The sequence below is a fragment of the Cheilinus undulatus genome, linkage group 11, assembly GCF_018320785.1.
Source record: "Cheilinus undulatus linkage group 11, ASM1832078v1, whole genome shotgun sequence".
In the NCBI taxonomy this organism is placed as follows: domain Eukaryota; kingdom Metazoa; phylum Chordata; class Actinopteri; order Labriformes; family Labridae; genus Cheilinus; species Cheilinus undulatus.
Genome location: NC_054875.1, coordinates 3123193 through 3147973, shown reverse-complemented (window position 1 = coordinate 3147973; position 24781 = coordinate 3123193). Strand labels below are relative to the sequence as shown.

Below are 24781 nucleotides of genomic sequence, written 5' to 3'. Positions count from 1 at the left end.
CACTACTAACTCCATTTTTATACTTTTTGCCTCGTTTTTCCTTTTACCAATTTTTTTGGCCACATTTTAACCTCTTTTCCTGCACATTTTTGCCCCTTTGTGTCTCTCCACAACCCATTTTGCCACTTTCTAACCCCTTTTTTTCACTTACTCTGGCCATTTTTGCAACTTTCTGCCAGCCTTAACCCATTTTTAAAAATAAATTTACTAATTATGTGTGGCGAGTGAATTTCTGTAAAAACAGGTCTCTTAAACTATCAGTAGTCATGTTTTTGGATGGAGTTAACAGCTGCAGACATTTGAAGCCAAAAGACACTCCTAAAACCAGAACATCTTCTTTTCCTCCTTTTCTGAACTTAATGATCTTCTGGGGGCCGGACAGGAAGCTTTGGGGGGCCTGATTTGGCCCTTGGGCCGCCAGTTGATGATCTGTGGCTTATGAGATCACAAGACCAAAGTAAAATTAAATAAATGGGCCTCCAGCATTAATCAACTTCAACTGCAACTGGTAAATCACAGAAAATACTCTCTGTAAGGCGTTAGGAAACAAACACAGATGGAGATGCGCTCACTAATGGTGAGGTAATGAGAAGACTATATAAAACCTCACCACACCTGGCCCCAATCAGTGGTAATCAAACCCAACCAGCCTCACACACCTAGCAGTGACTGATCCACGCTCAGTAATAGGTAGGTGTGATCATCCTCGCAGCATGTGTGGGTGCAAAACGCTGGAATCTTGATCCCAACTTTAGCTGGAGTTCTCCTGCAGCCTCCTGGTAAAATGTCTGCACGAAGGCCGGGTGAACACAGCAGGAAACATCCGGTAGTCTGTAAGTGAGTGATGGAGTTATATAAGAGTGGTTGGGTGATGAGAGTGAACTGTGTGTGTGATATGAGGCTGTATTGTTACTGTTCATCGGTATGTTCTTCTACACTCTTTTGTTGCTGCTGTAAATACGTCAAACTACATGTAGCTCTGGTATAAAGCTTTAAATAATGGTTTAAATCACCGTCAACACGTCAGACTCTTTCACCATCACTCATGTCTGAGAGAAAGTCTCCTGTTGTTCAGTGCAGAAAAGAACAACTTCCTGCAGGATAGTTAAGAGACATCCAGTCTGAAATTCTCCAGAAATTTTCAGGGGTGAAATTTTGCACAGGTTTAACAGGAGCAACAGCGATTAGTACATTTTGTCAGCATCACCTTGACTGAACCACAGCAGAGGAAGTGATGAAAAGTTGATCCCAGTCATCATTCCTATGAAAAGCCCGTGCTCCTGTTGTCCGTCCCAGCTTTTTTGTGCTCTTCATCTCCCAAGGTCTCTCCTTGTTTCTTGGCTGCAGAACAGAAAGTTCCATCCTACAGTTAAACCTGGCTCTGTCGCTGAGACTCTACAGGCTTTAACCTTGAAACACAATGAGGCTGAACTGTCATGTATAAATAATTTCACTGTACCGCACTGAGCGCGCTCAGTTCTCCTTGTTTGAGCACAAAGCCACCTGAAGGTGTTTATGACCACATGGATGATGGACAGTAGGTGGATATCTGCTGAAGAGCGGGGGCGATGTTCATTTATCCCTCAAAGAATAAAAGATTATGTTCTGTATCTTTGGTGGCAGATGTACCAGTGTTTACCAGAGAATCAAGAATCAGACATGTGCTCCAGTCTAGAAGGTAGAGGGACATGGACCAACCAGAAACTCACAAGGATTCATCGCTGTTTTAATATTTGTGCTTATTAAGAGTGGAGCGGGTGTGTCAGTGTTATTACGGAGCTCTGAAAGACATTTAAAGGTGAAAATGTGCTTCCAAGAGGAAACGTGTGAGTCTTCAGGTCGTCTACAAACCAGACCACTGTGAAAATTCATAAATGATTTCAGACCATTTATTTTTCAACTTCACTATCCACACCCAGCCAGCCATTGCTAAAGCTTCGGGACTCCAGTCAACCACGGTGAGAGCCATTATCCACAAATGGAGAGAACCTGGAACAGTAGCGAACCTTTCCAGGAGTGTCCAGCCTATCAAAATGACTCCAAAAGCTCATCCAGGAAGTCCCAGAAGATCCCAGAACAACATTTAAAGACCTGCAGGCCTCACTGACTCGGTTAAGGTCAGAGTTCATGATTCAACAAAACTGCTGAGCAATAAAAAACAAAAAACATCCTGATGATCCCTGAGACTTCTGGGAAAATATCCTGAGGACTAACCAGACAGAAGTTTTGGAAAGTGTGTGTCCTGTTCCATCAGGAGTCAAACTAACAGCGTTTCATCAGAAGAACATCAGACCAACAGACAAACACGGTGGTGGTAGTGTGACCGTCTGGACCTGGACCACTAGAACCATGAATTCTGCTCTCTACCAGAAAATCCTGAAGGAGAATGTTCTGCCATCAGTTCATGACCTCAAGATCAAGACCACTTGGTTTCTGGAGCAGGGCGATGATCCCAAACACTCCAGCAAGTCCACTTCTGAATGGACTAAAAACTAAATAAAGGTTCTGGAGCATTCTGGAGGTACTGGTCTAGTTAAAGTCTGGACTTAAATCTGACTGAGATGCTGTGGTGTGACCTTAAACAGGCTGTTCATGCTGGAAAACCCTCCAAAGTGGCTGAATTAAGACAATTCTGCACAGAAGTATCAAGTAACTAAGTACAAATACTTCATTACCTTACTTCAGAAGAAATTTTGGGTACCTATACTTTACTGGAGTAATTATTTTTCAGCCTACTTTTACTTCTACTCCTTACATTTTAAAAATAGCCTTGTTACTCTTGTTTCATTTCAACTTGTTTTCATTCCGTCATCGTTCAAAAAAACACAAATAAACAACCCAAAAACCTATCCAGATAAATCGCGCCATCCGGATAGAGTGAATTTGATTGTGGTCGGATGAGAAGTATAAATATAATACCATCCGGACAACCTATTGGTTTGTACGCGATCCATCACACCTGCGCACGACACAAATCACGTCACACTCCAGCAAGGAAACAGCAGACGTACAGCGCTGAACAAATGTATTAGACCACCTGTCATATCTGTCTCAGAGACCATCCAGCATCATGAAGGGCTTTAATGCGGACTCTTTCATTTTCACTGAGCTCTCCACGTTTTACCATTTTGAACAGGAATGAGGAATTTCAAACTGAATTCACCCAAATTTGAGCCGGCTCACTGGGCTTCTCTGAGAAATCAGAAATGAATCAAGCATAACATTCAACCACTAAAACTCATTTTTCTGTTCAGGAATGCAAGTAAATAACTATAATTTGACATATTCATCAAGAAATATTAATGTGCTTTACTATTTTTTCAGTTTTTTTGTAAATCAGTACATTTGAAAATTCATGGATAACAATAATAATTCTATTTTAGCATTAAAAATATCATTTGGGTTAAAGATCTTCTACATATTGGTGTATTAACTATTGCAGGGACATAAAAAATGATTTTGGTAATTACCAATGCTGTTAATTTAGGGCAGCTGTGGCATAAACCTTACTTTGGTCAGGGTTAGGGTGGTCTAATATATTTGTCAAGCGCTGTATGTAGCCTCGTACGAAGATGTCCGTGGCAGAGACTCAAGAGAACTCAAGTGAAATGTCCCAACCAAGCACTGACTCACTGACAGTTATCACAAACACTTGCTTCAGTTGTTGGTGCCAAGGATGGAACAACCAGTTATTAGGTTTAGGAGGTGATGACTTTTTCACATAGGGGCAGGTAGGTTTGGATGGCTTTATCCCTTCATAAATGAAACCAGCATTTATAAACTGCATTTACTCTGGTTAACTTTGTCTAAAGTCTGATGATCTGAAACATTTTAGTGACAAATATGCATAAGTGTGCTTTTGTTTTAATTTTAATTTAGGTATCACTTACATCTTCTTACTTCTCTTCTCATTTCCTTGTTTGCACACAGCCCTACAGTCTTGTGTCCTTATATGGGCATAAACATGCCATGTTCCTTTGCTAATCAGGTAAAACGAGCACAAGCATGCAGCTTATGAGGACGGCATGCATCACTGTAAGAACACAGCTCAGAACACATGAATGTAACAGAGGTTTCTCTTAGAAACTTCAAGGGCAGATTTATAAAAGGCTTAAGAAGATGGCAGTGAAAGAGGCCCATCGACCTTTGACCTCCAAGTAATTATCAAATTGTCCTTGAGTCAGAGCTGCAGAAGTTTGAAGACAATCCATCAAAGCTTTCTTGATCTCATTGGAAAGTAGGGACAGCGTTCTGGCAGCTGTAGAGCTGCTCAGATTTAACCTGATCAGATTTATAAATAATAATCAGTCAGATCATTCATCCCTGAAATTTTGGATCCATTCCCAGTTCATGTCACAGATGAACTCAAAGACATGTCTCCATCCCTGCTGTAGGTTTTTCTCCCTGTCTCTTTTTGAAGTGATAAAAGCAGTTTGTGTCTTGATGTCAGAGTGATGTACAACCTGGCGTTTGATCCAGAACTCTCGAGACGTAATGATGATGAAGATGATGATGATGGGACGAACCGCTGCGCTGCTGCTGCTCCTATACCTTCTGTGTGGGCGTTGATGAAACTCCTGAAGCTCGGAGGAGGTGCTGGTTGGATTATTTACGCACAGTGGATCCCTCTCATTGGTCCCTGTCAGGAGCTGCTCGGTGACACAACAGATATAAAGAAAGAGACGAGCTTCAGAGAGGAACAGAAGAGTTGGAGGGCGGACAGTGAGCGATCAGTGGATGGTGGATGAGCTTCTGAGAGACTTAACACGGCTGGAACTATCTGTCCAACTCCTGAGGTACTTTAACAACTCTTTAAACATTTAGTTTTTATTCCTTAAAGCTCTATTGAGACTAAATCTCCTGTTTGTCAGTTTGGTTTTTAATATTAAACAGACTTGGAGCCAGTGCGCAATTACGCACAGCTTCACAAGACCTAGAAACCATCTGACGTTTAATGTCTCATCGACAGAGATGACATCAAAATGTTTAAATCAGATTTATGTGTCTGGTCTTGTTTTATTTTACTCTGGAATAAAAAAAAATTAAACAGGAGAAAGTCTAATCGTCTCTGTGAATACTGTTTTTGTTTGTTTATATTTATCTTAAATCTTCTGGTTGTGTTTATTTGTGACAGGGATCTGTTAAAGAATGGAGTGGTATTTCCTGGTGCTGATGCTGAGCTTGCCGCCCTCCATCCACGCAGATTGCTCTTCACAGTGTCAGAAATGCGCGCAACAGATCCTCAGCTCCGACGACGCGTTCAGCAGCCTGGTAAGAGCACAAAGAGTTGGATTTTCCTTTTTCATTTTCATTTATTAACATCAACATTGTGCAGCAGGAGTCTTGTATTTGTTTTGTATCCATCTGAAGCTTTGCCATGCTTCGAATTTCCTTAATTTTTACGCGTAAGGGAGCATATGCTGAGAAAAAGAGAAGCCGGAATTAGATCAAACATGCTACTCCAAGAGTATCTGATGCGTAAAACGCCATATCTTCATTGTTAATCATCACTGACCAGCAACACCCAAGCTTTAGGAGGGAAAACTAGGATTTTACGATTCTGGGGCAAAAGTTGGAGTTAAAAATGAGCCGTTTTCTTCCTTTTACAAATCTTATGTTTCATTCCTTTTCTCTTTTTTTGCAGTCTGTTGGTTGTGTCTGTTTGGATCTCTGATCTGCTTATTTTACGTTTTTATCCCCTAACCCCTTACACATAAAAGACCACATGAAAAAAAACGTGTAAAAGTGTCAGGAATGTGATGCGTAAAATTGTGCCAACTGTTTTTCTTCCTCTCATTACTAATTCCAAATCTTGGGGAAAGCAGTAAGTGTGTTTTTAGAGTTTAGAGTTTCGAGGTAGAGCGACCTGAAGGAAGTATGCATCCTAACATTGGCCTAATATGCGCAAGTTGCGCTAATATGTAGTCTATTCCACAAATCGTTACACATAAGTGCACAAACGTTGCGTAAAAGTGTGCCATCTAATTTAATATTTAATCTATCGGTAATAATAAAGCGTAGGTAAGCAGACTGTTTGATTTGAGAAATTTGGAGCTACATAGACAAACGACAGAGAAGAATTTTGTCGTCAAAATTGGTCTAATTTGCAAAAGCGCAAAATCGCGTAAGTGTAAAAAGTCTGACGCGTAAAAGTGTCCTCCTCTGTTTTAATCTTTCCCCTGAGACTTAAGGTTCTGGAAAATAGAGGGAGTGATTTTGTGAATTTAAAGCTTCTTACGTGAAGAACTGGAGGAAATGTACAAATGTGGAACTACAGTTCATTTCATTCCTCAATTTTCGTGAACAAGAGACCAAATGTGGCGTAAAGGTGTCGAGAATCTGCTGCGTAAAATGTTCCATATGCTCAAGTTGCTCATTCACTGGTGACCATCAAACTCTCAGAACGTACAGGAGGATTTCAGAACTTTGGTGCTACATAAGAAGCAAATTCAGAGGAAATCTGGGATCCAGAGATGATATGATTTGGAAAAAAGGTGCTAAAATGTACTCAAAAGCTGTATCTTCACAAGATCACATTAGCGTCTCTTATCTGTTAAAAACGTTTCTGTTTGAACTTTTCACTGATCAGTAAAACTCTGGACATATTAGGATGAAACTGGGGCTTTAACAGTGGTTTGATTTGCAAAAGTGTCTGCAACTGTACTCGATTTTTGAAATCCTTACGCGTAAAAGTGTCTGGAATATGATGCGTAAAAGTGTGCCATCTGTTGTCATCGTTCACCTCCTAGTAACTGAAACAGCCTTAGAGAAGTAGTTGCGTCTTCTGGCGACTTTGGGGCTGCTCAGGAAAAGAACTGGGAGGAAATATGGGGTCTAAATTTGTTTTGAATTGCGCAAGTGGCGCAAAAACGGTATCCAAATTATTTGACGTCACTTATGAGCTGGTTAATCTCACCATTTTCTTCTCTCTGTGCGTCCGTCAGTCGTGGAGCGCGGAGTGTGAGGGGCAGCTGGAGAGAAAATTTTACTCAATATAGAAATAAGATTGCGCCACCTTGTGGGCTAATGACGGAAGTGCTGATTTAAGACATGTTTGCCCTTATTTGGTCATTAAAAGCAGTTCGGGCGAGATGAGGCTATAAAGGTGAATATTTGCTGAATTGCAATTGTTTTTGGTATTTAGGAGGTTAAATAATTAAATGTGAATAAATTTAAATGATTAAAAAAATGTTTCAGTTGCATTCCTCCAGTTTACCTGGGGTGGCATATCAAGACGTTAAGAGGCCAAATATTCTGCAAAAGTGTCTTCAATTTGTTGCATAAAATGTGCCAGCTGTTTTAACCTTTTATTATCAGTAACAAAAAAGTTTTTGGAGAGCACACAGTGGTATCTTTGGAGCCACCGCAGAGAAAATTTGGGAGAAATGTGGATCCCTAAATTGGTCTGATTTTTGATCCAGTAGCTCAAAAATGCATCACAAAGGTGTGAATGCTGGCTTTATGTGTGAATGCATGAATGCTTCTTAATCTCACCCTCTTCTTCTGTTTCCTCCTTCAGTCGTGCAGCACGGAGTGTGAGGGGCAACTGGAGGGTTGCGGCCCGGCCCCGGCCCTCGCAGACTTCAGCCAGGACGAGGCTGCAGCGGAGGAGGAGAGCCAGCAGGCAGACCTGGTCAAACGCTATGGAGGCTTCATCAAGAGGATCGACAAGAACAAGAACAAAATCTTCAACTCTCCATGGCGTGAAAACTACATCCTGAAGGCGGGAGCGCTGCCCAAGAAATATGAGGACTTGTTGAAGAGGCTGGAGGAGAGAGACGCCCTTGAGGACGCGGATGACGCTCCAGAGGACCAGATGCTGCATAATTACGTGAAACGTTACGGCGGCTTTTTGCGTAAATTCGGCCCAAAGACAAAGAGGAGTAGCTCCGCGGAGCAGGAGAGCCAGGAGCACGAGGAGCTACAGAAGCGCTACGGAGGCTTCATGCGGAGGGTCCGGCCCAAGCTGAACAACCTGAAGTGGGACAAGAGGTACGGGGGCTTTCTGCGCCGACACTTCAAAATCTCAGTGCGCTCAGTGGAGGAGCCGTATTACTCCTACGATGATCTGAGCCTATAGACGAACCTGCAGGAGGAGAAACTAACTAACAAAGAACTGATGCAGGTTCACTTCCAATGCCACCATTTCTCCACAAAATCTCATCCGCCTGATTCCTGCGTATATCGGCTGCCTTCTGTGTAACAACCTCCATCTGTGTGTTGTTGGCATCTCCGTCTGTCACTCAATAAAGGATGCTTGTTTAATAAAACACACGTGGAAATATTCTCGTTTGTTCAGGGAATGATTGGGGCCACTCTGCTGTTTTGGTGCATCAAGCCAGACTCCAATCCGAGCAGTTTTAGCAACCACACGGTTATTTTCAGAAGCTTTGAATCCATTTGAAGCTTTGTAATCAACCTGCTTCATGTTGTAAGTGTCTAATTTGACTTAAAAAGGCTTTGATGAGCGATCATTCCTTAACTTTCCCATCTAATGCTGGGGTTGTGTCAGGGACCCCCAGGGCCCAGCCAAAATGGGGGCCAGTGAAATCATGGTCCATTGTAAAGTTAAACTGTGGTATTTTATATTTAACCTGAATAATAACCACTCATATAAAAATTTTTTTTAATTATTTGTGTAGTAAGTAGCCCTCTTAAAAAAGTCAATCCTTTTGTTAAAAACAGAATTAAAATATGTTAAAAATAGCTAAAATGTTAATAGGTTAGAATTGCCAAGAAATAAATAAAAATGACAAAAAATAACTAAAAAATGGCAAAAATTGGCATATTAAGTGGTAAAAGGGGATTCAAAAGTGGCAAAAATAGGTGGAAATTTAGTGAAATGGGAAGCAAATTGATATAAACTGGCAAAAAAGGTTTCGCTGAGACAGAAATAGTCAGAAACGGGCAAAAATGGCATATAAAATTGTGAACTGTGGCTTAAAAAGTGGCAAAAGGGGTTTAATAGTGGCAATAATGTGTCAACAGAGCCAACAATTTGCAGAGTTACAAGATTTGATTCAAAAGTGGCAAAAACAGGTAGGAAAAAAGTGGTTGAAAGGGTTTAAAATGGACAAAAAATCTGTTTTAAATTGCAAGAATGTTTAAATTGGGGAAAATGGTTGAAAAAAGGATAAAAATGGGTTACAATTCAGTAAAATTGGTGTCAAGTGGCAACAGTGTAATCAAAAAATGTTCTTAGTTTTTTAAAGCATCTGGAGACCCCCTCTCAGTGTCTCATGACCCCCAGTGGGGTCCTGACCCCAACGTTGAGAACCCCTGATCTAATGTACTTTCCAACAAACACAAGCAAAAAATATTCTACATTACAACCAACACAATATTAGATTAAACAACAGCTGAACAATCAAAAACACAAAAATCGGATGATTTTGACTCGTAGTGCAAATAGGATATTAATTGCTGTGTTGAAGGGAATGATGATAATATTTGTTATTCTCATACTTGATAAGAAAAAAGTGAAACATCAAGTGAGACCAGCTATAGTCCACCCACGGCCTCTGTTCATGGACTGTAGGAGCCAAACTGCTGAGCCCTTAATGAAACTCTTCCAAACAGAAAATCCATTCAAATGTTTTGATACAGCTGTACCAAATATATTAATTACAAATACGTACATATTTACAGTAAGATGACAGTTAAAAAAAGACACTCCACACCAGACTACGCTCTAATATATCATCAGGAATCATGATGAGCAGAAAGACATCAAAGGAAAGTACAGAGATCAATAACAAATAAGCACAAATAAAAAAAAAACATGTTTGAGCCATTAAAATAAAGTTCAGTCCATAATCGATGCTGAATAAAGTTAATCACCTGCTGGCAGACCTCACAAACCACTGTGCCCATCTCACTGCTGCTCTGCTGGTGCTGTCTCCTCTTCCTCTTTAACGGCCTCTGTCTGACCCTCCTCTTCCCCCTCCACCTGGTTCTCTTCCTGTGGCTCGTCTGCAGCCGTCTCTGTGGCGTCCACCACACTGATGGTGCCGACCTGTTGCTGGACGGCGGAGCTCTGCGTCGTAGCCAATCCCTGCAGCCCGCTGGGAAGCGTGACCAGCTGGAACTGCGGCCCGACCACCTTAACGAAGGCACTGCCAGCCGCGCCCTCCTGACCCGCTGCTGCAGAGAGCACCGTCAGGTTAGCAGCGTCGCCTGCCAGCTCTGACCCAGAGAGCGGCGAGGTGAGGAGGGTGTATCCGCCCAGGTTAGCCCCGGCTTGACCCCCTGCTACAGTCAGAACCTTCCCCAGAGGAAGACTGGTCAGCTGGTTCAGAGGCAGCGTGATCTGGGTCGGGTTGGCATTGACAGAGGCAGGACCGGAAACAGCGCGTGTCAGACGGGGTCGTTTGGGGGCGGGGGGAGCAGGGACCGGGGTGAGGGTCATGAGGACGTTGTTCAGGTGTTGAGATTTACTCTTCAGCTCTTTGGCTCGCTTCCTGTGCTCATCACACTGCTGCTCCAGAGCTGCAGGGTCGCAAAACACAAACATGTTCAAATCCTAATCACAAAATCCTGAAAAAAATATTTTTTCTTTGTGCAGACTATCAAATTTCTGATCACTTCAGAAGTTCTCTCATCAAGCTATTAAATCTAAACTTCAACTCTTTTTTCAATAACATACATTTTTAAATTATAAATGTAAATGAAGCTAATTCTGGCAGGACACAGACACCCAGCTGCTATCAGCTGATTGACTCATTATCTCCACCACTCTCAACATATCATCGCTATCTCTCCTAACAAAGCGGTTAAGACATCTTTCTCAACAACACCACCACTGCTTCTTCCTCTTCCTTTTATCTCTAAGAATCCTGGAAAGTCAAAGCATCGTTTTATCTGAATCTTCACTGCCAAACAAAAATCTACATCTGTTTTGCTATGAATAGCAAGGATGCACAATATTAGATTTTAATGATATCTGATGTGCCAAAATTTCCAGATCTAATTTATTCTGTGCCAATATAGATACCAATATCCAATCTATAAATTAAATTATAACCTCAAACTTTATACCTTTAACACACTGTTAAGTTTAAGGAACACGGATGTACAGAAAAGAGCAGATAAACGTCAATATTTAAAGCAAATACAAGCCGATGTTTACAGCAGATACAGGTGTAAATTTCTTGCAGAAATATGCCAATATTCTCAGAAGATTTAGGTTGTTTACAGCAGACACAGCAGATATTTACTGCTAATAAAGGCTAATTTTTTACAGCATTCCCAATTAGGAACTGCTGTAAATATCAGCCTTCATCTGTGGGAGCTTCTGTAAATACCTGCCTGTGTCTGCTGTAAATGTTGACCTATATCAGCTGTAAATCTATGTTAGCTGTAAAAATCTGCCTCTATTTTAGTAAACTTCTGCAGTGTCACTGTAAATATATGGTGATGTTTGTGTCTTTTCTCCCTGAAGTTGAAAACTGTTCAGCGTTTTCTCACTGACCTGCAAGGCTACGAGTGTACTGCTCTCTGTACCGGTCCATCTGGCTCTTGTGACTTGCCAGAACCTTCTTCACCAGGTCCAACATCCCAAAGTTCTGCACGATGTTGTTGAGCAAAACAGCATCTAAAAATACAAAACAACTTCTGTCAATGGGGCATAATTATGTTAAAATCAAAAGACAATTCAGACAATTTAAAGAGGAATTTCACTCATTTGAAACCTTTTATGTTTTTACATGAAAGCTTTATAACAGTTCCAGTAAGTAGCTTCAGCTGGGGGACATAAAATAGACTGCAATGGCTGCACTATAACTCTTAATTGATCAAAAATTTGATCATGTTTTTGATATTGATCAGGATATACATCTTTGTTTTTTATGTGCATGTTTTACAAACCTTTGACCTGCAGTGGGGGGTCACACACTCTCTCCTGTAGCCCCTTCAGCACCTCCTGAAGCTCCTTCTGAAAGTCCTCCACCACCTCATCCAGAAGCCCTGCCTCCTTCATAGCACGCCAGAACGCCACCGAGTCCTCTGTAAACACCCAGGCATGTTAAAAAGAGTGAAACACCTTAATGCAGTTTGTTCTACATGCTGGTGAGAGAGTGGAGGTTGAAGATCACCTCCGATGGCTGTGACCCACTCTGAGGTCTCCTCTGAAACGTCTGAGAAGGAAGTTGAGGCGCCGTTCACTGAAACACAAACAAGAAATAAGAATAAACAATTAAAGTAAAAACTCCCTCTGAAAGAAACAACCAGACTTGATGATGCATCTGTGTCTGCTGCTGCTGAGTTCATTCTCAGTTACATTAAGTACTCAAAACCAATAGATTGTCCAGATTCCAAGTCTGTCAGACAGATGCATCTTGTAAAGCTTCAAGCTGGAATGTTTGAGTTTGGTCAGAGAATGAGCAGAGCAATCAGCATTATTTGTGGAGAAAGAGACGGTAGCATGGATGTGGTTTAGTTCAAGTGAATGCAGATCTGTAAATAATGACATTTACAGCATTTCTTTATTAAAAGAAGAAGGTGGGAAAAGTTTTTCTCTTCTCCTGATTGTCTTAAGCAGTTTGATTTACAAACTGGACCTCCTGATAGTGTAGTGAATTGAATTGAGAATGCATGACAACTACCTTGTGTTTTGTTGCTCTAATTGGTCTGCAATGAATGTGACCAACAGAACATTTGTCCAAACACTCTCCAAGTTTCACCTTGAAAGGTCATGCCCTTCTCAAATACCATCTATGGGTTGTCGCCCAGATGGATGTGAAATATACCCCATGCCAAGGATATGAGAAACAGTCTGTTGTGTAATTTCTACAGTCTGCTCTTGGCTCAGTATTGTTTGATATAACAGCTGAGGTTTAAAAAGAAAAAAGAATAGGACAGTGACTGATGAGGCTAAGAGGTGAAAAGAGAGATCAACTGAGCAAAAAGCCGAACTAGAGCGGTGATTAGACAGGCTTTTACATGTAGAACTTAGCAGAAAAGCAGGCTGCAAGCTGGGCACATTGCTGTCTATGTTGCTGTTGGACGGGTGATTAATGTGCAGATATTCCACATGCAAACAGTCTGTGCATGATCCACTAATATTACTGTCATGCCAGTTTACGCAGAAAGATCTAGAGATGTTCTGTTTGGTGAAAATGCATGTTGTCTTTAGAGTGAAGGTAACAGCACTGTGTGGGGTTTACAAAAGTAAAGTTGCACTCAGGAGAGCTCTGGTGAGCACCAAAGCCAATCAAGTGATATACATCCATAACTGAAGATTTCAATGCCTTAGTTTTCTTAAAAATGTGTGGCATGATAAAACAGCAGTGTAATCAAAATTGAGGCAAAGATTTCCATGAAACAGAAAGAGCACTAATTTGAGAACAAACCAGCTTACAGGTTTATGACTTACAGTCAGCTGACGATGGCGTGGAAGGAACCAGCTCAGCCTGGTCGCTGCTCAGAGACACTTTGGTTCCCACCAGGTCGATCTTTGTGCTGCGGCAGGTATTAGAGCACACCTTTGTGTGCTGGTAAAAGTCCAGTTCACCCGAGTCCATGATCTTCCTGTGAAATTAAACATGGTGGAAAAAAATCTCTGAAAAGGCATGATACTTAATGCCAAAGAAGAATAACAGTGTCTACTGATGGAAGAGCATCCTCATGTGGAGTAATTATCAACTGCACATCAGCTAAAGAAAAGAGATGATTTTTCTATTCTGCCTAATATTTGCATAGCAGCAGTTTGTACGATGAAAGAGGGTTTGATCTGTGAAAACAGAGAGTCGAGAGCACTGGCTGCAGCGTGTTCAATCAAAAAATACTTCTTTATTGTGTTGCACTTGGCTTTTTATCGATGCATTAACTTTCCTAGCTTAGCCAAGTAAAATCTTTATGCGTTATTCCAAGTTTTATTCTATTTTGCCAAATTCCTACCCAGGTTTTTATGGTGCAAACTAAAAATACTCATAAAACTAGTGAAGTAAAGCCCCACTAGTATGTGGTGTATTGATGGGTCCAGACCTGAGCATGGTGCCGTTGAGACGGATGGCTCTCTTCCAGTCCTTCAGAGTGGATTTTCCAGCTAAACACACAAACTCCTTCGGGCTGATAAGCTGCTCGTTGAACTGATCAGAAGGAAGAGTAAAACAGTCCAAACTCCACCTGCTGTACAAATTTATTCACAGAGGTGTACTGGGTTATTTTAAAATGAGTTTGTACCTGAACACATTTCACGTTGATCCCTGGACACACAAACTTCTTCCAGACCAGCGTGGCTTTGGCGTCTCCACAGGTGATCGGGTAGAAAACATCAGCTTCTACATCCACCTCCTCAGTTAATTTTACTACGCAGTCAGAGACAGAGACACCTTCTCTTAGCCACTGGGAAAATTCTTTCATGAGAACACAACAGAACAGAGATAGTTAAGTATTTACTAATCTGCCACACGTCACAACAAGCACCTAATTCCTGGAGGTCACATTACCGATTACTGCCTCTTCCTTCAGTGATTCTGTTCTGCTCGCCTCAGCTTCTGCTTCTGTTTCCACAGAAGCAGCTGTGAGCTCATCCTCCCTGCAGATTCAAGTTAAATATTGAGTTGTTTCTTAAGTTTCAGCTTGGTAAAATACCTAATTGGCAGATGAATCCATTAAAAAGGTGTATTTAATTACCCTGGCTGAGTGTTCAGTTCTGCAGTGACCAGCACCGCTTTATCCTCCTCAACCACAGAGGGCAGGTCCTCCTCCACCGCCTCCGGGATGGTGACGATCACAACCTCACTCATTTCTGGCAGGCTGCTGACCTCAGAAGAAGTCATGTAGGGCTGGCAGAGCTTTAAAATAAACAGTAGAGCAATTTAAAGAAAATATTATTGTCAATATCTATATTTTAAATAATGACTGAAACCCCCCACCTAATAAAATGTAGACCGAATCTATAGAATCCCCTTAACAAGATCTGAATTATAGAGGAGCATTTTGCAACTACTTGGTAACTGGCAGCAGGTCAGTAACATGACATAAACAGAGCATTTTAGAGAGGCATAGTCTCTCAGAAGAAAAGATGGGCAGAGGCTCACCCCATCACCTGCTGATGATGTTGGGGCCCTCAGGGGCACTGCATTAAAAACAGGCATAATTCTGTACTGGAAATAACTGCACAGGCTCAGGAACACTTACAGAAATCATTTTCTGTACAGTTGACCATCCACAAATGACACTTAAAGCTTCATCATGCAAAGAAGAAGCTATATGTGAACAGGATCCAAAAACTCTGCAGTCTTGTCTATGCCAAAAGCTCATTTAAAATGGGCTGAGGAAAATGGAAAACTGTTCTGTGGTCAGTTGAATTGACATTTGAACCACATATGCCATGTCCCGGGGACTAAAGTGGAGAGGGACCATCCAGCTTGTTATCCTGGCTCAGTTCTAAAGCCTGTGCCTTTGATGGTATGGGGTTGCATTAGTGCTTATAGTATGAGCAGCTTACACATCTGGAAAGGCACTATCAATGCTAAAAAGTAGAGAGAGGTTTTAGAGCAACACATGCTCCCATCCAGACATCATTGTCAAGGCAGGCCAGCAGGACAATGCCAAACCATCCATCACAACAGCATGGCTTCACGTTAGAAGAGTGCTGAACTGGTCTACCTGCAGTCCAAACCTTTCCCTAACAGAAAAAAATGTGAGCATCATAAAATGCAAAATTCAGCAAAGAAGACCCCGGACAGTTGAGCAGTTTGAATCCTTCATCAGACAAGAATGGGACAACATTCCTCTCCCAAAACTCCAGCAACTGGACCCCTCACTTCCAAGATGTTTACAGGCTGTTATCAAAAGAAGAGGGGACGCCAGACAACGTAGCCCTGTTCATACTTTTTTGAGATGTGTTGCTGCCATCAAATTCATTCATGAGCTAATATCTTTCCTGAAATGGTAAAACGTCTCAGTTTCAACATCTGGTATGTTCTTTATGTTCTCTTGTGAATAAAATATGGGTTTATGAGATTCGAAAGTCATTGACCTGTTTCTTATTTACATTTTATACAACGACTAAACTTTTGTGGAATTTGGGTTGTGCATTGATTCATAGATAACACTGTCATTATGATGACACTGTAACACATTTAGATAATCTTCCCTCTAATGCCGTAAATCAACTAAAAGTAAAGGCAACCTGTCAGCGTCCCAGATCGTGTTTACTCCCTGTAGATCAGCGATAGACCAGCCGCATATCTGAACGGAGTTCCCTCCTGTTTTGGTTGAATTTGGGATCAAATGGGCTAACTAATACATACAAAGCTGGGATAGGGCTTCGAAATTAAGGTATAAAACTTACCTTTTGTTCGTTAATATGACAGCAGTCGTTGGCTGACAAATACTCTCTCGTGTAGCAGTAAAATCACGAATGTTTATAACCGTCAACCAGACAGCTAGCTAGTTAGCAAAGCTAGCTTCGGTGCACCTTTTCCCACTAAAACAAGAGACTAGTTATCAATAACATGGAGCTACCCGGTATTTATTTTTCATTTCAAAGAAGAAAACTCCGCTGAGCTCTGAAACATGATAGAAAATACTCTTTTAGTACGTTTAATCACATCGTCAAAAATACATGAATGTACAATAATTGCTGTGGGCTGTCTTCTTCGTGTTTGTTTGTGGGTTGTGAACTGAGAGTAAATGAGCACGTCGCCCCCTACTGTTCAATCAGAGTACATTCGAAATCTTCAAAAGAGTAGCCCTTATGAAGTTTTAAAAGAAACTGAATGATCAAAAATAAGGTAATACAATTCTTTCTTGTAGAAATGATTCGTCTGGCCGACACTCCAGGGATACTGGATGCGTTTATGCACCATAAACGTTGGTTGCCGGCCCGCCATGCAAGAAGAAGAAGTAGTTATGCACATGCGCACTCGTACCAGCCGGCCTGTACTTCATGTTCAGTAACGATGTCGGGTTCTGTTTCTGACGGACGTTGGGAACCTCGTAAAGCTCTAAAGCTTTACTTCTGTATGAGCCAAAACCAGATTAATATCCTCGGCTTAATCCGCCTTTTTAACAGTTTCCTGCGGTGTTAATAGCTTTAGATTCGTCACTCGACTGGAGGCCTCTACACTAGCGCCGTTTGAGAAGTTTTTTGTTTGTTTGTTTATTTTTGTGTGTGTACATATCGGACCCAAACATGTCTCACTCTCTCTGGTCGGAAAAAATCCTCCAGCTCCTCCGCCGCATGAATAACTTCTATTTATCAGGTAAACCTGCCTTTAATGTATGGAGTTTACACCGTTTTATCATCCCTGTTTACATCTCTGTCCAGGCCTGTCTCTCTTATATCGGCCTTTTATTGGTCTACATTGCCGGTCCTGACAGTTTGAGGAGTTTCCTGAAAACTGACTTTATTTAATTTTTTTTCTCCTCAGGCTCGTGCCGTGCTAACTGCCTCAGGTTTGAAATAGAAGGAGCTCAGGTGGGCTGGATTCCGCCTCAGGTAGTTTCACAGTTAGCTCGGTACCCACAGGTGTTCAATCCACCACAGGGTGGCGCTGTGGCGCTCTGCAGCAATCTGGACTCCTATGAGAAGAGATCTGCGGCTGTGGATGCCGTCCTGCAGACTCTGAGGAAAGAGGGAAACTTTCCCTTTCTGAAAGGATGGAGAAACGAGGTGAGATGATGAGGAGCATGCGCACTAACAGTCCTGCTGCACCTCAGCTAAATGCTCAGATCGGGATTGACATCAGTGGTTCTCAACAGGTTAAATGTGAGGACCAGGACCAGTGCTTGAAATGGGGACAAAAGATGTAATGATGAAGACATTTCCTTCAAAATAAAAGCACATCATACACTTTTTGTCACATATTTTGAGAGGGACCCAACTGCAGTCAAGATCAGGGGTTCTCAACCTTTTCAGCCCGCGACCCCCAAAATAAAGGCACCAGAGACCGGGGACCCCCCCCACTGTACCTGAAGGTGGCTGAACACAGCCATGCACATTCAAGAATAGTCATGTGGAGACATGTAAATACAAAATGTAAATCCTTTTGTTAAAAACAGAATAATACATTAAGAAAGGCAAAAAATGGTAGGAAAGGTGGTGAAATTGGATTTTAAAAGTAGCAGAAATGGGTTAGAAATGCCAGAAATTAGATAGAAGTGGCATTAATAAACAAAACAAACCATCTTGTATTGTATTGTGTTGTATTGTATTGTATTGTAAAAAGTTGCAAAAATGGGTTAAAGTGGCTAAAATGGGCATATTAAGTGGTAAAAGGGAATTCAAAAGTGGCTCAAATGGCATTAAAGTGGCAAAAATAGGTGGACAATTGGTGAAATGGGATGGAAATTGATATGAACCGGCAAAAATAGGTTTGCTGAGGCAGAAATAGTCAGAAACTGGTAAAAATGGGCTTTTCAAATTGATAAATGTAGCTTAAAAATGGTAAAAGGGGTTAATAGTGGCAATAATGTGTCAACAGAGCCAACAATAGGCAGAGACTTGCAAAGTTTGGTTTAGAAGTGGCAAAAACAGGCAGAAACAAAGTGGTGGAAAGGGTTTAAAATTGACAAAAAAAATGGGTTTTAAGTTGCAAAAACATGTTAAACTGGTGGGAAAAAAAGGTGATAAAAATGGGTTACAATTAGGAAACAATGGTGTTAAGAGGCAACAGTGTAATTCAAAAATGTTCTTAGTTTTTTTTTTTTAAAGCATCTGGAGACCCCCTCTCAGTGTCTCGTGACCCCAAATGGGGTCCCGACCCCAACGTTGAGAACCTCTGGTCAAGATGGCCGACATGGGCGTTGCTATGCATCCAATCAATGCAGGAAGTCCCAAGCGGAAGTTTCTTCTTCGTGTTGGACTCAGCTGCCAGTGTTCGTCAGTCTTTTCGCACCTAAGCCTAACCCTTAGTGCTGGATCTCAAATACATCACCTTCCCCACTGCCTTACCCTGAACCTAACCACTCGGGCATTAATGCCTAAGCCTAACCTTAGACATACGGACTTCCACTTCACACTTCCGGTATGGATTGAATGTATGTCGGCCATCTTGTCTGCATCAAGGTACTCTTGGAGAGGTGCTTATTTTCCTGGCATACATCTGCAACACACTAAAAATGGCTTTATGATACCAGTTGAGAACCAAGTATTTATATCATGGGCTTATTTTGATTTTTAGAATAGATTGCAGAAAAGCATTGAAAAGGATTAATGTTACTTTTTAGGCCCAAGTACAAGTACTTTCTTTGGCGCTTTTACAGACAGTAGGAACCAAAATAATTCTGCAATAACACAATTCCACTTTGTACAATTATTTTGAAAGTATGCTTCATTTTCACAAGATGATTTTGATATTCTGCTCTTCTCTACCAATGGCATATTGAAATGGCTTTCTCAAACTACCTTTAGATAAGCCTAGAAACAGACAAAGACAATGAGTTTGTTTTATTTAAACACAAAGCTTTTTCCCAAAGCTGCAATCTCACACTAAAACTGACGTATTCCCATCTTTCAGAGGTACAGCGTGATGCCAAGGTTCTGCGACCCCCCTCTGATGTCGATGGAGAGAGCAGCTACAAGTGAGTTAGTAAGCTCTGTATAAAGTAGTTTATCTGGATCAGTCTCCAGTATTGCAGTGACAGTATTCTCCAGTATTGTTAAGCCTCAGTGCTGACTGTGATTCTGCTCTGCAGGTCTGTTTGGGGTGAAGCGGTACGGAGTCCATGTGAACGGATACACAGTGAGTGACAGTGGGGAGGTCAGCATGTGGCTAGCACGACGCTCTCCTACGAAGCAGACATACCCGGGAATGCTGGACCATGTGGTGAGCAGAAAAAAGCTTTACAATTCTACAGTAAGATCAACAAAGCTAAATTTACTTTTTGATACCACAAATTTTAAAAAGCATAATCTCACCTGGATTGTACAAAAATTAATCTCATGTTTGGTCTGCTAAGTCATATTTTCCTGAACATATTCAGAGCGTTACATGACTGCACCGTAATGAAAGTCTTCCACTGAAACGAATGTGTAAAGTGTGGGAATAGCTGACCGTATGAATGGTGATGTGTTGTATTTTTGAAGGCAGCAGGCGGTTTGGCTGCTGGTGTCAGCATCAAACACACTCTGGTTAAAGAATGTGAGGAGGAAGCGTGTATCCCTGCAGACATCGCTGAGAAGGCAAAACCTGTGACTACAGTAAGGTGAGACACCTCAACATAACAATACTACAACAACACTGTCTTTTTATTCCATGAGTAATTGCTGTGATTCGTCTTTTAGCTACACATATGTGGAGCAGGGGGAGGTGTTTCCAGAAAGTCAGTTTGTCTTCGATCTGGAGCTTCCTCTGGAGTTTAAGCCCAGAATCGGGGACGGAGAGGTGCAAGAATTCTACCTGCTGCCCATAGACAAGGTTTGTATCACTAAAGCATTCTGGGTAACGTAACTGTAACATATTCTTGATTATTCTAGATCAGTGATGCTCAACACATGGCTCTTAAGCCACTTGTGGCTCTTTTGTGATGATTTGTGGGTCTTTTATATCCTAATTTGAAATAATATTCCCCCAGAAAACCTTAAAATAAGGAAACTTTGACCTCAGAAATTATCCATTAATCTGTTTGTTTCCCACACTTATACAGCTGGCTTTAATTGTTCAACCTTTTATTTTTTGTCTATTTATTTCCATTGCCCTAATTTGCATTTTTTTTGTCCCATTTTCCCATTTTTTTTGCCACCTCAAATCAACTTTTAATGCTTTAAACCCACTTTTGCCATTTCTTTTTGACACTTTTGCCCAATTTGGCAAATTTTCCTCCTTTTTTTGCCACTTCCCTTCCCGTTTTTGCCACCCTTTACTGCTTTTTGCCCATTCCCCCCACCTTTTTGCCACTATATGCCTGTTTTAGTAACTTTTTTCTCAGTTTTTGCCATTTTTTGGTCCATTTTTGGCACCCTTTACTGCTTTTTATCCATTTTTCCCACCTTTTTGCCACTCTTTGCCTGTTTTAGGAACTTTTTGTTCAGTTTTTTGCCTTGTTGTTGACCATTTTTGGCTCCTGTAGCTAATTTTTGGTCATATCTCACATATTTTTGCCACTGTTTTGCCGCTTTTTACTTATTTTTGCTACAGATAACTTACTTTTATTGCCATTTTAACACATTTTTGCCACTTTTCACCACCTAGATATGGCTCTTGAGAAGGTATTCTTCAGCAGTTTGGCTCTTTGGTTGAGCAGGGTTGAGTAACACTGTTCTAGATAGTATCGCTTTAAAATAACAGAGACTTTAAAGTACCAAGATTTAAAAACCTAAAACTACCAGGGGAGTAATCTGTGATCCGTTGGTCTCTGGTTTCAGGTGAAGGAGCTTCTGGCTTCTGAAGACTTCAAACCGAACTGTGCCATGGTGGTCCTGGACTTCCTCATCAGACACTCCTTTATCGAGCCGGATTCAGGTCAGTGCATGTCTTAAGTTGAAATCAAATCTTTATTTTCTAACCCAGGGGTGTCCAAACTTTGGACGCCTTTGTTCATTTTCAATCAGCCTGCAACAAAGTCTAAAGAAACATTAAATGACATCTATCAAGCATTTGAATGTGGAACAGTTTCAACACTGCTGATGTGTTCATGCAATCAACTATCATTATTACAAAAATTTGTTGACATGCTCTTTCATGAATTAGTTAAGACACGGATACAAAGCCTTATTCATTCTGTGCCGGAATGACACTGTTATATATGCTGTAAATCCATCTAGGCCTAAACCTACACAGAAACTACATGCATAGCTGTGCACCCTTGCATCAGAGATTCATCTCACAGCTACAAGCTGATACGCTCGTTCCAAGGCAGAAAATGACCAGACCAATCGGCATCATTTGAGTAGAAAGGGAAGTAGCTATAGCGTAGTAATGAGTGTTGTTTTCATCCTGACCAGCAGCAGAGCCAGTGGTAGCTGAAATCAGATTGGCCACCCAAAATCCTAGAAAGCTGTAATGTCGACTGTTTAATTCCTTTAGTACAGTATTCACTTAGTTTGAAGAGAGTGATATTTCCTGAAAAATGGATCTTAAATGAAGGGCCACACATAGCATATATGTAATAATTTTTATAGCTTTAATTAAACTGTTTTGGATTTTCCCCTCCTCATTAATAATCCCAGCACATGTTCAGTCTCTGCATCTGTAAACAGCATTTTCTTTCTGCCTAAAATTCATCCCGCTGCTTGAGATGCTGATTTAGCACCTTCTTGCTCTGTACAAGCCCAAAAAATAGTGCGACGTCTCTGCTCTTGAAACAAGGTTGCTCTATAGCAGTGTTACTCAACCCTGCTCAACCAAAGAGCCAAATTGTTGAAAAATACCTTTGCAAGAGCCACAATCTAAGTGGTGAAGAGTGGCAAAAACAGCTTGAAGAAGCATTCAGAATAAGTTGAAGGTGGCAAAAATGGTCCAAATGTGGCAAAAAAAATGAGAGAAAAGCGACTAAAATGGGCAAAAAAGCAATAAAGAGTGGCAAAATAGAGCAAGAAATGGGAAACAAGGGATATTTAATGGCAAAAATGGTGAAAGGGACAAAAATGTGATAAAAGTGGCTAAAAGAAGTTGCAAAAATGGGCAAAAAAGAGGGAAAAAATGGTATTTAATGGCAAAAGGTGGCTTCAATGTGTGAAAAATTGTGAAAAAATGGTGAAAAGGGGCAAAATGGGAGAAAAGGGGGCAAAAAAAGGAAAAGTGTCAAAAGGAAGTGTCAAACATGGGCAAAAAATAGGAAAAAAGAGGTACTCAATAGCAAAAGGCAGCTTAAATGGGCAAAAAGAGGCAAAAAAAAAAGGAAAAGTGTCAAAAAGAAGAGTCAAACATGGGCAAAAAAGTAGGAATCAAAAAGTGGTATTTAATGACAAAGGTAGCTTAATTGGGTGAAATGTGCAAAAAAATGTCAAAAAGGGCAAAAATTGGATAAATGTGGCAAAAACAGGATAAATGGGACAGTTAAGTTTGACACTTAAAGCCTTCTGTATAAGTCTGGGAAATGACCTGATAAATGTGATTTGTTTCTGAGGTCAGAGTTTCCCTTTAAGTTTTTCTGGGGAACAACATTTCAAATTAAAACATAAAAGAGCCACAAATCATCACATAAGAGCCACACATGGCTCCAGAGCTGCATGATGAGTATCACTGCTCTGTAGTCTTCTGGAACCAAGTGAAAAAGAGGTGTCAAAGTTAGCATGAGTTGTTTTGAAACGCTTTCTGAAGTTGTGTTCCTTGCACAATTTGCACTTATTGCAGAGTGAGTTCACCGGTCTTGCACAAGCCTGTAAAAACACAGGCTGAGCATTCACTGCCTGTTCCCTGCATCTATTTTCTGATGTTTTTTTTAAGTAAAAAGAGGCATTTTGTAGCATACATGTACATGGCCAGGTGATGATGTGCCAGAATAGAGAGCAGCACGTTAGGAAAGAATGAGGATTTGTAGAAATATGAGTAAATTTCAGCATTGTGAGGGTTACAATGGGGGACTAAATGAGACATATAATCTTACTAATACTTTAAATTTATTATTATTTTTATTATTATTATTATTATTATTATGCTGAATTGTTTTATTAACTTTCATACACTGTTGGTGAGGAATATCAAAGTAGCTCTGTCCCCTTATATGTTTCTGTACGTTGGCCTCAGCCCTGCTCTCAGGTCTTAATTTTAAATGTTGTTTCCTTTCAGAGCCGTACTATCAGGAGTTTGTGGCGGGACTCCATCAGACTGTATGAAGACAAGCAGAGGACTGAAACGACTTGTGTCATACACTGCTGTTTACATTAATGACAAATGCCCCCCTCAGGAGCCTTCCTGAGAAGTGTCTGACTTTAAAGTCCTGGTGTCTGTGGGCTGAAACAGTCCAGTAACAGCAGGATCTAAAGGTGATCTTGTCTTTAGCTGCAGGTGCACAGCTAGATCTTAGATTGGGCTCAAAAGCATGAAGCTTAAAATATTCCTTCATCTGCTGCAGTACAGACATGGAGATTTCTCTCCTCCTTCCTCTTTACCACAAATTCTCCTGATACCAGCAGCCTAGACTCCTGGAGCCATATCACTACTCATCCTAGGTCTTATATTAGAAAAAGTCTAAAAAAAAATCTTTGCACCCTGGATCTGTTTTTTTTTCAGTTGCATTTTTCAATAGTCATTGCTTAGCCAAGTAGGTTTTTTCTTGCACCTCATCAACCTTCAAGGTGCACAGTGGACAAAAAGTCTTGACGGAAACAGAAAGCTGCAGAAACACTTGTAGTGGAGAGCAGTGATTCTCAACTGGTGGGTTGGTCAGTCACCGAAAAGTGCCTGGAAAAGAAACTTTTGCCAAAATGTCTGAATTACAGGCATTTTTATTTTATTGTTCTACTGATGACACATCAGGAACTTGAAGCTCTATTGAGGGTAAAATAAAGTTGAGCAAGACTGAAAACGTGCTGTCTGCAGTGACTTCTTTGTTCCAGAAAAATGTGATTGTTTAAATATTTGAAAATGAGTTAAATAAAAAAGCACGTGAGCATTATTTGGTCATTAGCAGTTACAATTTATTTCCTTTAGAATACATAAAAAGACATCTGGAGGATACATCTGTATATAAAATTATAATCCTCTTACAAACCAATCCTTAATGAAGAGTTGAAATTTCATATTTCGACATTATTCCTCAGAGGCTAAATAACCACACTGACCTTTATGTTTGAAGTTATGTGCAAATAATACAAAGTAAGCCAGTAGAATATCACATAAAGTTAAAATAAAATACAACAAAGACAAAAGCCAAACAAATATAATAA

At 40.8% G+C, this 24781-nt stretch overlaps 3 protein-coding genes across 8 annotated transcripts; 2 read left to right on the top strand and 1 right to left on the bottom strand.

The window, feature by feature from the left end:
* The first annotated feature begins 640 nt into the window (after positions 1 to 640).
* Positions 641 to 8270, top strand: pdyn (prodynorphin). 4 transcript variants are annotated; one of them, XM_041799631.1, is made up of 4 exons: positions 641 to 690; positions 4451 to 4796; positions 5135 to 5271; positions 7520 to 8270. In XM_041799631.1, exons 3-4 carry the CDS (start codon positions 5149 to 5151, stop codon positions 8078 to 8080), a joined length of 684 nt encoding a protein of 227 aa, XP_041655565.1. In that variant the 5' UTR covers positions 641 to 690; positions 4451 to 4796; positions 5135 to 5148; the 3' UTR covers positions 8081 to 8270. The 4 variants fall into 4 exon arrangements, with proteins under 4 accessions (XP_041655565.1, XP_041655566.1, XP_041655564.1 ...); XM_041799632.1 differs by having other exon boundaries at positions 643 to 833; positions 4480 to 4796; XM_041799630.1 differs by having other exon boundaries at positions 643 to 833.
* A 1045-nt stretch (positions 8271 to 9315) lies between these two features.
* gmeb2 (glucocorticoid modulatory element binding protein 2) lies at positions 9316 to 16620 on the bottom strand. 2 transcript variants are annotated; one of them, XM_041799698.1, is made up of 10 exons: positions 16301 to 16620; positions 14635 to 14795; positions 14448 to 14536; positions 14182 to 14354; positions 13984 to 14087; positions 13373 to 13527; positions 12093 to 12161; positions 11866 to 12003; positions 11471 to 11593; positions 9316 to 10488 (listed from the first exon to the last, which is right to left on the bottom strand). In XM_041799698.1, exons 2-10 carry the CDS (start codon positions 14778 to 14780, stop codon positions 9875 to 9877), a joined length of 1611 nt encoding a protein of 536 aa, XP_041655632.1. In that variant the 5' UTR covers positions 14781 to 14795; positions 16301 to 16620; the 3' UTR covers positions 9316 to 9874. The 2 variants fall into 2 exon arrangements, with proteins under 2 accessions (XP_041655632.1, XP_041655633.1); XM_041799699.1 differs by having other exon boundaries at positions 9317 to 10488; positions 14182 to 14306; positions 16301 to 16618.
* Positions 16621 to 16877: 257 nt separating this feature from the next.
* On the top strand, positions 16878 to 24510 carry tpk2 (thiamin pyrophosphokinase 2). Of its 2 annotated transcripts, none has more exons than XM_041799700.1 (8): positions 16878 to 17213; positions 17382 to 17623; positions 19470 to 19533; positions 19648 to 19808; positions 20039 to 20157; positions 20237 to 20369; positions 21317 to 21413; positions 23682 to 24510. In XM_041799700.1, exons 1-8 carry the CDS (start codon positions 17144 to 17146, stop codon positions 23726 to 23728), a joined length of 933 nt encoding a protein of 310 aa, XP_041655634.1. In that variant the 5' UTR covers positions 16878 to 17143; the 3' UTR covers positions 23729 to 24510. The 2 variants fall into 2 exon arrangements, with proteins under 2 accessions (XP_041655634.1, XP_041655635.1); XM_041799701.1 differs by having other exon boundaries at positions 16881 to 17213; positions 19648 to 19778.
* The last annotated feature ends 271 nt before the right edge of the window (positions 24511 to 24781 follow it).

What these genes read in the sequence shown, in the direction of transcription:
- tpk2 (XM_041799700.1), top strand. Translation starts at nt 17,144, where the DNA reads ATGTCTCACTCTCTCTGGTCGGAAAAAATCCTCCAGCTCCTCCGCCGC. An exon ending in GATGGAGAGAGCAGCTACAA is followed by an intron (nt 19,534 to 19,647) that starts GTGAGTTAGTAA and finishes TCTGCTCTGCAG; the next exon opens with GTCTGTTTGGGGTGAAGCGG. An exon ending in AAACCTGTGACTACAGTAAG is followed by an intron (nt 20,158 to 20,236) that starts GTGAGACACCTC and finishes TTCGTCTTTTAG; the next exon opens with CTACACATATGTGGAGCAGG.
- gmeb2 (XM_041799698.1), bottom strand. Translation starts at nt 14,780, where the DNA reads ATGACTTCTTCTGAGGTCAGCAGCCTGCCAGAAATGAGTGAGGTTGTG. An exon ending in TCAACGTGAAATGTGTTCAG is followed by an intron (nt 14,088 to 14,181) that starts GTACAAACTCAT and finishes CCTTCTGATCAG; the next exon opens with TTCAACGAGCAGCTTATCAG. An exon ending in CCCCCCACTGCAGGTCAAAG is followed by an intron (nt 11,594 to 11,865) that starts GTTTGTAAAACA and finishes TTGTATTTTTAG; the next exon opens with ATGCTGTTTTGCTCAACAAC.
- pdyn (XM_041799631.1), top strand. Translation starts at nt 5,149, where the DNA reads ATGGAGTGGTATTTCCTGGTGCTGATGCTGAGCTTGCCGCCCTCCATC. An exon ending in ACGACGCGTTCAGCAGCCTG is followed by an intron (nt 5,272 to 7,519) that starts GTAAGAGCACAA and finishes TTCCTCCTTCAG; the next exon opens with TCGTGCAGCACGGAGTGTGA.